Source organism: Aulostomus chinensis, chromosome 8 (assembly GCF_037954235.1).
Source record: "Aulostomus chinensis isolate RoL2024-O1b breed Wild chromosome 8, RoL_Achi_v1.0, whole genome shotgun sequence".
In the NCBI taxonomy this organism is placed as follows: Eukaryota; Metazoa; Chordata; class Actinopteri; order Syngnathiformes; family Aulostomidae; genus Aulostomus; species Aulostomus chinensis.
Window position 1 is genome coordinate 10,388,098 of NC_141327.1, and position 16,244 is coordinate 10,404,341.

The 16,244-nt window shown below is 41.5% G+C and overlaps 1 protein-coding gene across 2 annotated transcripts; it reads left to right on the forward strand.

Moving 5' to 3' along the window:
* The first annotated feature begins 471 nt into the window (after positions 1-471).
* pld5 (phospholipase D family member 5) lies at positions 472-16,183 on the forward strand. Of its 2 annotated transcripts, XM_086210094.1 has the most exons (11): positions 472-502; positions 2,879-2,931; positions 4,528-4,664; positions 4,737-4,914; positions 5,128-5,236; positions 5,669-5,796; positions 7,333-7,530; positions 8,096-8,247; positions 8,393-8,558; positions 8,655-8,745; positions 14,893-16,183. In XM_086210094.1, the coding sequence occupies exons 2-11, from the start codon at positions 2,899-2,901 to the stop codon at positions 15,150-15,152; spliced, it is 1,452 nt and encodes a 483-aa protein (XP_086066220.1). In that variant the 5' UTR covers positions 472-502; positions 2,879-2,898; the 3' UTR covers positions 15,153-16,183. The 2 variants fall into 2 exon arrangements, with proteins under 2 accessions (XP_086066220.1, XP_086066219.1); XM_086210093.1 differs by lacking the exon at positions 472-502 and having other exon boundaries at positions 2,651-2,931.
* Positions 16,184-16,244: the final 61 nt, after the last annotated feature.

The following is a 16,244-nucleotide window of genomic DNA, read 5'->3' on the forward strand; positions in this document are numbered from 1 at the left end:
CCTAACTGTATCTGGTCACTGTTGGTGATTTTCTAATAATCTCGGACTAGATTGAGGTATTCTCCAAAATTCATAGCTTCCATCAGCAAATTAAATCTAGACGCCGATAAGTTTTGAGTTATTTTTTTAACTGTGATCTATGATTCAGCCATATATTCCAGTGACTGACAGGCCTCTGATGAAGGATTTCATTCACTTGATTGAACAAATAGATCCAGTTCTCTGCTTTGGCCAGACACTTGCTGATGGAACTTTCATAGTCATTTTTCACTGCTCGTTTCCACTCCGCTCCCCAACCACAGTCCAGCTGGCGTGTGGCCCAGCTGTATCCCATGGTGTTGTGCCCAGTCAGCCTTCACTCAGCAACATATAACTCTGACTTTGATGCTACAGTGACACATAAAAGCAACACACCCCCAAAAAATAAGAAAAAAATCAAAAAAAGAAAACAACCACGTCATTTGCGGGCATGGAGACCCCCTGCTGAGCTTTCGGTGTGAAGGTGAGACACCTACACTGAGATGTCCTTCACAGGCTTCAGAGGTGTTTAGATAGGAGGGGAGGTCAGCGTGAGTCATACCTGACTACAATATGTCATGTTGAATAATTATTCATACCTGCCAGTAAGCAGTTTAGGTCATACAATATCTACATGCTGAGATTCTGGGATTAAATTGCTACCTAATCAAACCTTACTGAGTCAGCAAAAGACAACGTGGAATCAAGTTGCCATTCCATCAGCACCAGAAGTCTGCAAAGTGATAAAACAATATAGCCTGGCTTCACTTTGAAATCTGCAAAGTCGAAATGTGCTCTGCTGTGAGGCTCATAAAGATGAGTATTAGGTGTAATTAGTTCCTCTTGTTGGAGAACTGTGCTGTACAACACCATGTCCTCTACGCAGAGTCATGAGGGAGCGAGACTGCTGTGACCTCTGACCTGCCCTCCAACAAACAGCACTGCAAAGCAAAATTTCCTTTTTCCTCCATTTAAACGTGTGTATATGTATCATAGCAATGAGTGTAGGTGGTCAGTTTTTTTATCTCAGTTGTTTCCTGGCTAGACTAGAACAATCTTTCTCTAGGTGGTGATGAAATGTATCTGTTCCACCTTGTCACTTGTATTTCACTTCCCATTTAAAACTGTGTGCGACCTCTTGTGTACAGCTTTCGGAGTGTATTCACCTTTCTGTCCCCTCCATCTGGTGCGCTCTCTCTCTCTCTCTCTCTCTCTCTCTCTCCATCTCCTCTCTCTCTCTCTCTCTCTCAGTGTGACGTGCAAGGGTGCTTGCCCTGATACACAGCAGCTTTCACTGCTATGACATTGTTATACACAACGTGCTGTCCAAGTGTGTATATATCTGAAACACACATTTAACTATGACCAATCATAGGTTGTCTCTCTGAAAAAATATAAGATGATTTGTCAGGATTTAAAGACATATTTATCCCACAGTGTTAAGTAAAATTCAAAACATGCCCGATAAGTGTAACACAATAGTGACACCAATTTAGAGGAGTTTGGGGGGGCTGATGCCAATACCACTATCAGGGAATGGGAAAAATATCTGTATCTATATATCAGAAAGTCAGTCAGATCCCTCATATGTAGTGATGAAACACTTATAAAACATGAAAATATCTTATAGAAGCAGGATAATTTGGATTTTAATGATAAACATTATCATTCAAAATGCAATCAGTGCACAATTGAATGTCGGCAGAGCTCAGATTATATTCTTTTGGCAATGATCTGTCAATCATAGTTTTCAAAAACTTAGGACAGGACATTTTACATAAACTTTATCGTCCAAAGTGACCTCAGTATAGAATAATCAACTTTGCTGGAAATCAAATAGGTCAATAATGCTCGGAGCATCTTTTCCTGAACTTTTGTTCTGTGAAGAAGTAATATTGACCCCTAACAAACAACATCTACATGGATACAGCTTTTACGATCAGATGATATTGTCTGTCTGTGACAAAAAGTCAGCTTCGTGTCCACCCTCGCCTGTCTCATGTTCTCTCACTTGTCTCTCAGTCCCTATTAAGTTCATCATTTATAGTGTCTCTGTATACTGCGCTGGATGGTCTCATAAACAGAGCAGCTGTCAGCAGCATATGTTGCTTTTGCTATGAGGCAACACTGTGTTCATTTTTTAGGACAGTCAGGGTAAATAAGAGAGTCAAAGAAAGTATTTAGCGTCTTTAATTGTTCTCCTCTGAGTCCCTTTAATGTGCTTTTATGCAGTAGGAGGAGAGAGAAAAGAGCACTGGAACTGGTGAATTACTAAAAAGCACAATTATACAAGTGATTTACACACAAAAGAATTAAAGTTGAAGAATACTGCTGGCTTACAGATGTGTCATCTGTTGGAATTATGAATGTGAGCCATGGGACTATTTAAAAACCTTTTGTCTTCTCTGGTCAGAGCTGTGTTTCAGCATCCTTCCCCTCTAAGACAAGCCCAACCGTTGTCTGTGAAAAGGTAGCTGAAAAATGAAGAGGATGAGGAGAAGGGAGGGGAAGGGGGGTGCTGGGATTCACAGCTATAGCTTTGCATTGGCCGTTCGCAAAAGGGGTTGGTCTTCTTCCTTCACTGCCTCTACTGAGGAAGCAGAGTGAGCAGCGCACACACTCCTCAAACACGCACGCACACGCACACACATACACTCACACATAGTCCGAAGCTAGAGGCAACATGTCAGGATACGGGACGGGCAGGACCTGAGGTGTGCACACATACATACATACATACACACACACCCAAATCTTCCAGGCACCATGAAGACTCCAGAGTGGGAAAGTCTTATTGGGAGTCAGAGCTGACGGACAAACTGACTAAGATATGTGACTGAGCTGCTGTTTCCCCCCCAAGTTTGAAGGAGTGCTGCTCTCATGGCGGGACCACCTACACAGGAGCCCCAAAAGGTGATGCTCACACATGCTTGACTCTGCATCTGTTTATTTATGGGATTGATTATCACTACATTATTCTTTCATGCATTGATTGATTTGGATAGTTGAATTTATTTACTCAGTGGAAACACACAATTATGAAACTACTGAGCTTCGCAAATTTAATTTCCATATTGATTAATTTGATTTTTTTAAATGCTTTTATACACAGAATGACAATCACATCCGAGAGCTTGAGGGGGATAGCCTGGCTCAAAACCTATGGACATTTAATTTATAATTGTGTCAAAGAGGAATATTGTCACAAAGAAAATCAATCTTATTTGGACCAACTATGATATTTTTGCGTGATGAGACATTTTGATATGTTTTGACTCTACTCTCAGTGCTGTTACTGTAATGAGAAACCTTAAACCCACAGCTCCACTGAATATATCACCAGCCCTGTCATGTTCTGTCAGTCTTGTTCTGCTTCATGAGGCTTTATTTCCTAGCAGATGTGTGCATCCCCAAATCAAGCATGGTCCTGACCTTTGATACATATGATGAAGATCTCAAGGTCCCTGTGGACTAGAAGAGGTGCAGCTCCATTCTGAGACAGTGAAGAGGAGAGGGGATGGGGCGATCAAACACTGATTTTCCTCATGAACCAAATATCATGCTGCTTTTATAAAGTCATCTTCCTGAGAACTATACCAAACACACATGTGAGAAGGAATTCATTTGACTGATGGAACCCAACAAAAGAGAATATGTAATGTGGTGCTGACAGCTCATGAAACCAACAAAGCAAAGGCAGAATAAGAGGCAAGAGAATCTGTAGTTGTAAGCAAAACAGAAGTGCCTAACTGCAGTTTTAAAACAGTAAAATCAAGAGTTTTGAGGCTGCACCAGGACAGTAAGGCTGATGCAACATAAACACTGACCACCCTGACTCCCTCTCTCTTATTACCACCAGGATATATACTGAACAAAGCTATATACTGTACGTGAGCACGCAAATATAGCCTTTAATACTGTGTGACATGATTGTTATTATCCACATTGGCGCAGTGCTCATAAAATTGCTTTTAGTTGGTGTTCACTTCAACAACAATGCAGGTGACACACAGGCAAGTTTAAACCAGAGCTTTCCAATCTTCCCTACAGTGAGCCTTCAGGGCGCATCATTGTAAATGTGGGAAAGTGTTCCACTCTGTGGCATAATGTCAGATTTGTGGATCGGAGTGTTCCAGAGCAGTGAATTCCTCTGGAGCCTGGTTGTCAAAGCAAGAGTTTCCACTTTCCACAGAAGACTTAGCCTACAGTTGTTGTATTGATAAAGAATCTTAACCTCTAATCAATCATATTGATAAGGATATTAGCATTTAAAAGGTGATAGATTCCCTTTTATACAGCACCCAAAACTAATTGCCATGTCATGGTAGATCTATGAATGTGTCTCTCTCACTGTGCAGCAAGTTGTTAACCTGCAGGGGAAGAGTTGAGCTGGTCATTATGAAAACTCAAATAATAAAATAACGTGAGTGTGTGTGTGTGTGTGTGTGTGTGTGTGTGTGTGTGTGTGTGTGTGTGTGTGTGTGTGTGTGCGTCTCATTCATCTTTCAGACTCAGCAGAAGTGTATTGCCATCTTTGCCCTGGCATGCTGCTTTGCTGTGCTGATGGTGCTCATCTTCTCATCGGTGGATGTTTTTGGCGATGATGAGGACGGTATTACCGAGGAGAACTGCAGCACCGACTGTCGGTGAGCACAAGAAGGAAAGATAAACATCAACTAATGCATTGTGCCACTAATTAATATATATGTTCCTTCCAGCACTGTTCTGGTGGAGAATATCCCAGACGATCTACTCATAGAGGGCAGACACCATCTCCCACTCTCGGAGGGATTTCACAGCCTGCTGGACCAAGCCAAGCACTCAGTTGAGGTGGTGTCTCCCGTGTGGAATTTAAACTCCTGGGATCTGGAAAAGACTCCAAGCGCTGCCAAACAGGTAGAGACAATCAGAATACATCCCTCTACATTCCTGCAGAGCAAGAACTACCCTTCCCAGGTGTTCTATGAGAGAACATTTAATTATTTCCTGTTGTAATGAGTTTAGTCCTGCGAAGATAGAAGAGTTGCCCTTTTAAGCCACACCGGTAAATACTAAAAGAGGCTACTATCCTCAAGCAAGTCTTAAAGAGAACATCCCTCTGCTCCTCAGGGTCAGCTTTTGTTCCAGCGACTGCTCAGCCTGAAATCTCATGGGGTTAAACTGAAGATTGCCAGTAGTCTGACTAACTCTGCTGAACTGGAGACATTGGCAGCACACAGTGAGTGACTGTCATATTTCTAAAGCAATTTGTTTCACCACTGTGGCAAAGTGGGATGAAGATTTATGTCTGCTGGCAGAATTTCTGTGCGCAAAGAAGATTTGCCTGCATTCTATTTAGTCATGTCTAATAGCTTGTTTTAGGCCAGCAGTAGTGCATGGTTATCTGTTTAGAGGAAAATAGATGCAGACTATTATTCTCCATCCAGCAGCTCTACAAAAGTTATCATAGAACATTCGTCACTGCCAGCAGGTAAAAATATCATGATTGTTTCTGACTGGTTCCTCTCATAGTCTTTAATTCTTAGTCCAACCAGTTCTCTCTTCATCTGATTCATTCCAACTTTGAATACTCACTCATTCAGAAACTCACTCACTCACTCACTCACTCACTCACTCACTCACTCAATTACTCATCTGTTTCTGTTTACAGAAGCAGATGTTCACTTTGTGAATATGTCAGCATTTACCCGAGGAGGACTGCATTCCTCCTTCTGGGTTGTGGATCGGAAGCATATTTACATTGGCAGCGCTGATATGGACTGGAGGTCACTCTCCAAGGTAACAACAGCAACGCATCAGATAAATGACCAGAAGTCCAGATAAATGATTACTGCCAGTAAACATATGTAGCTTTTAATGCAAGTGGTTCAGCAACATTTAATCAAAGAATGATTTAAGACTGCTGAAGACAAGGTGTATGGAACTCTAATTCACTATGGAAGGAGACAGAGAGAATGACCATACTATAACTGAAAGTGATTACCTGACACTTCTCATGCTTCCTATGCAAGCTGGAGGAAGAACCACTGTTGTAATAAAGATGAAATGGACACTTCAGGTCTACATGTACACTAATGGAATCTAATACAACAGTTCTGCCATAAATTCTGCCTTTACAAAGATAATGAAGTTTACTGTCAGCAAGATTTTATTGAGGAACTTCTTATTATTGTGGTTGTCATTGACATTGGTGTTGAAATTGATTAAATAGAAGGTGTTTCTAATATATAGACCTGTTTACACACATGAGAGAGGGCCAGAATTAAATTAGGGTAGCAAGTTATATCTCATGACCACAAAATATTATTATTTTTCTCTATGACCACTCTAAGCCTCCACAGATTATTGAATTCATAAAGATATTGCTGTGTGGGACTGCCTGATGTTCTCCAGTCCTCAATGTCTAACGAAGAGCCAAGTGAAGGGATTTTATATATGGGTGATATGCACATGCAGAGAGAGAAAATGGCAAACACAAAAGGAAAGAGGGAGAGAAAAGAAGAGGGACTAAGTGATAGCTGCAAAGTCTGTCATAAATTCAACAAATGGTAATTAAATGGAAAACAGCTTTGATGTTCTTCTTCTCTGTCACACTCAGAACAAGTGAATGCCATGCATTGAATGACCAAACTAAAATAATATTTTGAATAATTATCTTGTTTTATCCTTATTTTGCTTTTGTTTTTGAAAAGAAAAAAAAGCAACCCACCTCTAATCTTAATATTTTCTATTCAGGACTTGCGAAGCACACCTTCCCTCCACTTGATTGAGTCAATCGACAGCAAATCAAAAAAATTCTGAGTAATGTTCCCCCTGACTCCATCAGCAGTGCTAGTTTTTTTTTAACTTTTAACGATAAGTATAGAATCTGAGTTAAGTGAGTCACACGCCCTAAAAGTAGGTTAGTCAAAATGACATGGTTTTAAATGTGATTTATTATCTTAAATTTCTGTAGTATTTTGAGCACGCATAAGTTCATAAGTTCAGGAGATAGCCGTATTAGATTTTCAGGGAGGGAAATTGGTACCAAGCTCATCTTCAAGCCGTAATATCTTCTGTGTCAAAATAACTTTGTTCTTTGAATTAAAAAGAGAAAAATGTCAATCAATTGACAGCCTGTAGCTCAGGAAAAAGTCATAGTATTAAGGTTAATATTGTACTGTTAATGAACAAAACCATTAGTTGATTCTGAGGGTGTCTGGTTGGAGGCCGTGTTTTTGTTATTTATCTTATTTAATATTTCTCCTATGTCCGAGGCGCACCCATCTATCCATCAAATTATTCTGCGTCACTGATCCCTCTTGTACCCCACAGAGGAAGGAACTGGGGCTGATGGTGTATAACTGCAGCTGTCTGGCTCTGGACCTCCATCGAATTTTTTCCTTCTACTGGCAGCTCCATGAGAGGGACTATATCCCCTCCATCTGGTCAAAAAGAGTTACAGCCCTCTACGGAAAAGAAAACACCCTGGAGCTAAAACTCAATGCTACCCAGGCTGCTGCATATGTGTCGGTGAGGGATACATTTGATTTTGTTAACTGCATTTTAACACATACAAACACTGAACACACACACACACACACACACACACACACACACACACACACACACACACACACACACAAGGAGAAGCAGTATAGAGAAAACACCAGTCCATAATTGATTGGTTTATGTTCCCCTCACTGAGCTAATATCCTGGCTAGGAGATTGATATTGGATGTCTCTATTAAAAGTTTCATTATGAACTGATGACAAACATACACAGGAGGTGATTAATCATGTTAATATCACACTGAGGGTCATTTTGGGTTATGTTGCATTTCTCTACCGCCGCCTAATTGGACTGTAATGAATCTTGTTGCCCTCCAAGCAACACAATGCTTATCAGTAGAACACATTTATCATCCTATTGGAACAAATGCATCAGTGCTGTTACAGTCTGCAGTCATATGCCTCACTTCTTCTAATGACACACAGTTGAGGAAACACAGATGAGGGTTTTCCTGGCCCTTTCAAGATCCATATTTATTTTTGAGACCCCAAACCTGCCTGAGCAACAGATGTGTCCACTCTGCAGACCTCCCCTGAACTCTTCTGTGCCAAAGACCGCACCCGAGATGTAGACGCCATCTATCAAGTCATCCAGAGTGCAAAGACATTTATCTTCATATCAGTGACTGACTACCTCCCTCTGGTGAGCAGGCGCTTCAGAGGAACCACAGTCACAAGGTACAACGATCAAACAAGTGTTTTTTGTGACAATATTTCCAAGGTTATCTCAGGTCATATGCATGCTATAGGGCAGCACATTTGGAGCCCTCTTTCATTTCTAGATTGTAAAGCATTCATGTAGTTGCACATGTTTCATCAATAGGTACTGGTCCCTAATTGATGAGATCATCAGAGAGGCTGTAGTTCTGAGAGGAGTCAGAGTTCGCCTGCTGATAAGCTTCTGGAGGAAAACTCACCCCCTCACCTTTAACTTTGTGGCCTCTCTCAAGTCATTGTGTGTGCATCTGCACAACTGTTCGCTGGAGGTGGTATGGAAATTAACTATTTTCTCCTCATGTCTGCGCTATGTTTGTGATTGAAGAATGACTTTCACATACTAACTTTGTGAAATGAAATCTGTTCAGAGGTTTTTTAGTCTCAAGGAGCCAAAGGAGGACATCCAACATGGACTCAACCACAACAAGTACATGGTGACCGACAATGCTGTTTACATTGGTAGGCATATGACATTATTTGTACTAAAGCAGGGGTGTCAAACTGATCCAGTAAAGGGCCGGTGTGGCTGCAGGTTTTCATTCCAACCAAGCAAAAGCAGCACCTGATCCAACAAATGAGCTGTGAGGACACAGCTTGATTGATTTAAGTTGAATCAGGTGTTGCTTTTGCTTGGTTGGAATGAAAACCTGCAGCCACAGCCCTTTACTGGATCAGTTTGACACCTGTGTACTAAAGGATGGCTCAGTACCACTTTTTATGTCCAATCTCAATACACAACATTCAATATCTGCCAACACTGATACCATTCCATGTGGTTTCCTTTTTCTGAGCTCCGATTTCCTTTTCTTTTTTTTGCAGGGACTGAGTAATTAATTGAAGTTTTGGCTTTTTTGTTTTTTGTCTAAATTTATGAATGTAACTGCACCCGCACAGTCCATGTGTCCTTACTGGGGTAAGGGGTCCTCGTTGTCCTCCGCTTATCTGGGTTCGGATCACAGGGGCAGCATCCTCAGCAAGGAAGCCCAGACTGTCCTCTCCCCAGCCACTTCCACCAGCTCTCCAGAGGCGTTCCCTGGCCAGCCTAAAGATATAATCCCTCCCGTGTATCCTGGGTCAGCCCTAAGGCCTCCTCCTGGTCGGACATGCCTGGAAGACCTCCCGAGGGAAGCATCCAAGAGGCATCCTCACCAGATGCCCGAAACCACCTCAACTGACTCCTCTCAACGTGGAGGAGCAGCAGCTCTACTCTGAGTCCAACCCCCACTGGGAACAAATCTGACTTACTACCGGCAACGTGGACCAGACTGTCACTCCTCTGGTAGAGAGATTGAATGGCCTTTGTAAGGGGCCATCCACCGCACACTCCTGGAGTACCCCCCACAGAGTGCTCCTGGGAACACCATCATAAGCCTTGTCCAAATCCACAAAGCACATGTGGACTGGTTGGGCAAACTCCCATACCCCTTCCAGCACCCCAGAGAGGGTGAAGAGCTGATCCACGGTTCCACGGCCGGGATGAGAACCACATTGCTCCTCCTCCATCTGAGGTTTGACTATCACCCTGACCCTCCTCTCAGTACCCTGACATAGACCTTTCCAGGGAGGCTGAGGAGTGTGATCCCCCAATGGCTGAAACACACCCTCTGGTCCCCTTTCTTAAAGATTGGTACCACCACCCAGTTCTGCCACTCTAAAGGCACTGCCCCCGATGTCCATGCGATGTTGCAGAGACGTGTCAACCAAGACAGCCCTACAACATCATGAGCCTTGAGATACCCAAGGTGGATCTCATCCACCTCCGGAGCTGCCACTGCACCTTGGCGACTTCTGCTCCAGAGATTGGACGACCCCCCCCCCCCCCCCCCCAGCACTTACCCAACTCTGTTTCCTCCATGGAACACGTGTTGGTGGGATTGAGGAATTCCTCAAAGTATTCCTTCCACCGTCCATCTTCCCAGTTGACGTCAGCATCCTCCCAACCCCACTGTAAACAGTGTGGGCAAGTTCCCATCATCCTCCCTGAGGTGATGGACGGTTTGCCAGAAACTTTTCGGAGCTGACCGATAGTCATTCTCCATGGCCTCAGCAAACTTCTCCCACGCCCAAGTTTTTGCTTTGCCAACCGCCATGGGCACACAGTGCTTGCCCTGCCGGTACCAGTCAGCTGCCTTAGGAGACCCACAGACCAGCCATGGCCTGTAGGCCTCCTTCTTCAGCTTGACGGCTCCCCTCACCTCTGGTGTCCAACAGTGGGATAAGGGATTACCATCATGACCAGCCCCAGCAGCCTTATGGCCCCAGCTCACAACAGCCGCCTTGACAATGGCAGAGAGGAACATGGTCCATTCAGACTCAAGACCCGTGCCCCTACCAGAAGGTGCAGGGCCCTTTCATCCACTGGGTAAATGGTAAATGGTAAATGGACTCAATTTTATATGGCGCTTTTCTACCTTAGCAGCACTCAAAGCGCTTTACAATGTCATCTCATTCACCCATTCACACACACACTCACACACTGATGGTGGAGGCTGCCATGCAAGGCGCCAACCTACTCATCAGGAGCAATTATGGGTTCAGTATCTTGCTCAAGGACACTTCGACATGGAGGATCGAACCAGCGACCCTTTGGTTGCTAAAAGGCCACTCTAACCCCTGAGCCATGTCGCCCACTGAGGTCAACCCCAACATACAGGCAAAGAGTCTGGTGGCTATCAAAAAGCCCACCCCAGCCCTCTGCCTCTTACCTGGAGCAACTCCAGCAAAGGAGAGAGTCCAACCCCTCTCAAGGACTTGGTTTCCAGACCCGGAGCTATGTGTCAAGGTGAGGCCGACTACATCTAGCCGGTAATGCTCAACCTCTTCCACCGGCTCCAGTTCCTTCCCTGCCAGAGAGGTGATATTCCATGTCCCAAAAGCCAGCTTCCATGTCTGGTGATCAGACCTCCAAGGCCCCTGCCTTGGGCCGCTGCCCAAATCACACTGCACCTGACCCTTCCAGTTCCTCATGCAGGTGGTGAGTCCATGGGGGGACGAGCCCATGTAAACTTGAACCCCATGGGCTAAGGCCTGACCACCAGGTGCTAGCCCAAGGGCTCCTACCCCAGTCCTGGCTCCAGGGCAGGGCCCCAGTAACCCTACAGGCTGGGTACACAGACTCTTTGTTCTTTTTCTCATGAAGTGTCTTTTGAACCATTCTTTGTCTGGCCCTTCGCTGAGGACCTGGGGTGCCTGGGGTGACCCTACCAGGGGGAAAATGCCCCCGACAGCATAGCTACTAGGGTCCTTATGGCAATCAAACTCCTCCATCACCAAAAGGTGACAGTTCCAGGAGGTAAAGGGTCCCACTAAAAAAAAGTAGCCTTATTATTGTATTATTATTGTATTGTTTAGTTTAAAAACTGATAACATAGCTTTTATAGTGTATATTTTATACAGGTTTTCTTTATTTCTCACACACTCACAAAACTTCACATCACTGTTGCAGGGAGTAGAATGGCAAAACAGTTTCAAAGTCAAAAAATGTGGGCAACTCCCAGAAATGATCCCATGACACAATGAAGATCCCAACCCTCAGACTGAGAAATACTGTCCAACACAATCAATTTGCACTTTGATTCCTCCTAAAACATTATATTCAAACCGAGAGCCAACATTCTGCTCCCTCATAGAAAGACATACAACGAGTAAAATAACTTGTGAGCATGTCAGCATTTTTCTCAGTAAATATATTTCTGAAAGTGTTATTGACATGAAATTTTTCTCCAGATTCCTGGTAACAACCCATAAAAATCCATGCAACCCACACATGCAAAGAAATCAAACCTCAGAAGTCCATAAATTAAGTTATATGTAATAACGTGTAATGACACAGGGAAAAAGTATTGACAAAACGTACTTAAATTTATTTAATGCTTTGTACAAAAGCCTTTGTTTGTTTAGAACAACTTCAAGATGCCTCCTGTATGGAGAAACTAGTTGCATGCATTGCTTAGCTGTAATTTTGGCATATTTTTCCACACAGTCTTCAAATCTTGAGAATTCTGCGGGCCTCTTCTATGAACTCTGATAGGCTGGGCCATTCTCGCGGCTTCGTTTTCCTTCCCTGAAACCAAATGAGAGTTTCCTTGGCTGTGTGTTTGGGATCATTGTCTTGCTGAAATATCCACCCTTTTTTCATCTTCATCATCCTGGTAGGTGGCAGCAGATTTTTTTTATCAAGAATATATCTGCATATCTTTCCATCCGTCCTTCCTTCAATTATATGAAGTTTTCCAGTGCTGTATGCTGAAAAACAGCCCCGCACCATGATGTTCCCACCTCCAAACTTCTCTATTGGTATGGTGTTGTGGGGGTGATGTGCAGTGCCATTTGACCTCCAAACATTGTGTGTATTATGGCATCCAAAGAGCTCAATTTTGATCTCATCTGACCCGACTATATTCTCTCAATATTTCACAGGCTTGTCTAAATGATGTGCAGCAAAATTGAAATTGGACAACTCCTCTGATAATTCTTTTAACTCCTCTGTCCGAAATCTTGTGAGGAGCACCTGGTTGTGGCCAGTTTATGGTGAAATTATGTTGTTTCCATTTCCAGATTATGGCCCTAACAGTGCTCCCTGGAATATTCAGAAGTTTAGAAATCCCTCTGGAACCAATGCCATCAGCATGTTTTGCAGCAATAAGGCTGCGTAGGTCTTGAGAGAGCTCTTTGCTTGACCCATCATGAGGTGTTTCTTGTGAGACACCTTTTTATGAGCCATCAGTTCAAACTGAACCAGCTGATATTAATTTGCACTGACAAAAGGCAAGATTGTTTTCTAGTTATTGATAGATTTCAGCTGGTTTCTTGGCTTCTGTATTTATTTGCACCTCCATTTTTTCATGTGTATAATACTTTTTCCCTGTGTCATTCCATGTTATTACACATCATTCAATTCATGGATATCTAAGATTTGATTTCTTTGGGTTGCATGAGTTGTTCCCAACATCTCTAGAATTTCATTTCAGTAGCACCTTTAGAAATATATTTACTGAGAAAAATGTTGATGTGTTCAATACTTATTTTATATTTTACATATTATATTATTTTTAATACTTATTGTTCTCTATGTGTTTCACTATCTCACTCTGCTATGTGACCCCACTGTGTTGTTTTTATGTAGTCATTTCTCACATGACATTTTTAGCTGCATTTTCAGTTGCCAAGGAAAATATTCAAAATGACATTTCAAGTGCATCTTTGTGCAGACCTGAACAGAATATCAAAGACAATAATAATTCCAATGTAACATGGTGGATATAACTCAAAACTCGACATGGCCTGTTTTGAATTATACATTAAAATATTAATGTATTTTCCAAATTTCTACTCCAATGATTTTGGCCACTATTGTATAGACCAACTGAGTTACATGTTGTTGATTTTGTTGAATATATTTACGCTTAGTCATCCTCAGGATCATGGTATCATGGTTAAGATGGTATCATTCTATAATTATTTGTTTTCCTTAAAGGACTTTTTAGAGATCCGGGAAAATAGATTCAATCATTCTACGCTTCTCATCAAAGCTAGATGAGAAGTTTGATGAGTGATTCATGAAGCTGCTGCCTCATTTGGCTTCCGTGCCTCCCCCCAGCAACTGGGTTACACCTCTACTCTAAAAAAAAATAGCGAATTATTTCTCAAGCTGCAGTTTTAGAAGGGGTCATGTGCAATCTGTAGAGACTGGACAGCTGATCCACCTGCCACCAGTCTTTATACTAAGCTAGCTACTGTGACTACAGAACAAATGTTGATGCGATGCACAGTTGTCTGACTTGGTTACAAGGACAGACTTCTTTATTCATTATCAGTCCCCATTAGCAATATTTCTATTTCAAATTTTCCATTTATTTGTATAAAAGATTATCTTTCTTAACAGATATACATGATAATTATTATATATTGTCAAAAGGAGGAGCAAATTATCCTATGTACAGTTATGTACAGGACTGTGGGAATTTGCATTTCAAACACATTGATGTTGCATTTCAGACCACTTTGATGTAGGAAATATTTCTTAAAGACTTTAATGAATATATATGGTGTTTGGAAAGATAAGGATACATAAAATTCCATAAATACCAGTGCTAATAATATTACAATCATTGGTCATTATCTTCACCAGTGTAAGGTGGTCAGATTAGTATTTAGTAAAGAAATAATGTAAACATATGATGAACAATGGATTAGAAATCTACATTATTTTATCCACTTTCATCAATTTCCATGAATTGCCAGGAGCTGTCCTGTTTTGTCTGTGTGAACATCTTGGTATAATCCTCTTAATTTTGTGTCGTTATGTATCACACGTGAAATTCTTTTGATGCACTGTCACAAATGTAAAGCTGTTTTGGAGCCCATATTGGACCCCCAGGAATAGCTGCTGCAGTGCTGAGGCAAATGGAAATCTCATTCAACTAAACCAAACTGAACTACTTTAAGTGAAATAAAATTAAATTAAATTAAATTTTTAAAAAGCTGGTTTTATGTATGGGTGATATAGTTGAGTGGACTGTACTACCATATTACACTGAATATTTCTTAAATTTGTGCCGTTTTTTTTTTTTAGATGTAATATCTAAGGCCCCTTTTTCTCCACAGGGAACCATAACTGGGTGGGGAGTGACTTTACAATGAATGCAGGCGTTGGACTGGTGATCCAGATGAACAGTGTTCCTGGCAGCAGAGGGATGATCCTGGAACAAGTCAAAGCTGCCTTTGAAAGAGACTGGCTGTCACGTTATGCTAAGAGCCTTCCAGGAAATAAAGATAGATACAGAAAATATAGAAATCTGCAAAAGGTGGAAATTCATGTAGAGCGGAAAGAGGGAAAAGAGTGGAACAACCCTTTGCATTTATAAGCACAGAATGTATTTCTATCTCGTCAGTCTGAATATTTACACAAAGTCTGTGTTATACAGAATGTTTACCTACACTAGTAGACTTGCCTTTCATTTTGTGATGTTACATTAATTTACCGAGCTAATACTGAGTCAATCATTTGACTCTGCAGCTTCAAGTACTAATAATTATAGCATGTAACTATTCTGCTGTTGACTGTTACATGAAGTATGTACCTCTGCATGAATATTAAAAGCAATGCTCAAAAACAAGCTAAACTAGAAGCAATAATACGATCATTCTAAAATAAATATGACTCATTTAGATCCAAGGAAATAACCTATTAAACTCATCAAACTACATTGGTATTTCATGGTGATTCACTGTTTAGTTTAAATTTCTATTTTTGTAAAACTGTTGACGTAAGCATATCATTCTTTAGCGTCCACTATTGTGAAGAATTCAACAATTTGAGGAACACACACGCACAAGCTTATGGTGCACTTCTAGAGATAAAGCAATAACTGGTATTCGTGAATTATTCGTTTATTAAAAATGTTAATCCTCATAAACGGTCATCACATTTGTTTCAGCGTTAAGGGGCACAGACTGACTAGTTAACACAAAAATTCCAATAAAACAGAGGTGTGTGCGATGGATGAAAGAAAGACTTTTAGCAATCTTTAGCCTTTAACTGTAGTAACGTGTGTGATCCAGACACTTGTGCCTCTATGAATTATTAAAACCTTTGACGTTGCGTGACTACATTTGGCCGCTGGGTGGCAGGCAAACTCGAAAACAAGCTGTCAGACAAAAACCTCAAATGAAAAACAATTTCAATAATTAAACTTGCTTAATCAGACATTCACAAGAAGTTGCATCTTTGAATTTCCCATTTTCTCTTAAGAATGGAGAGTTTGATATTGAAGTCTTTCATAGCTCCGATTTGCACTGTATTTTGATGAGATAAAGCAAACTTTCATATATAATATTCTACTTACATTAATTCATGTATATTCATTAAAGCGTTACATTTTTCATCTAAATTATCTGAAGAAATTGTGTTAATATGCAGTGAGTCACTTAAGTGTCAATCTGTAACTTTACCATAA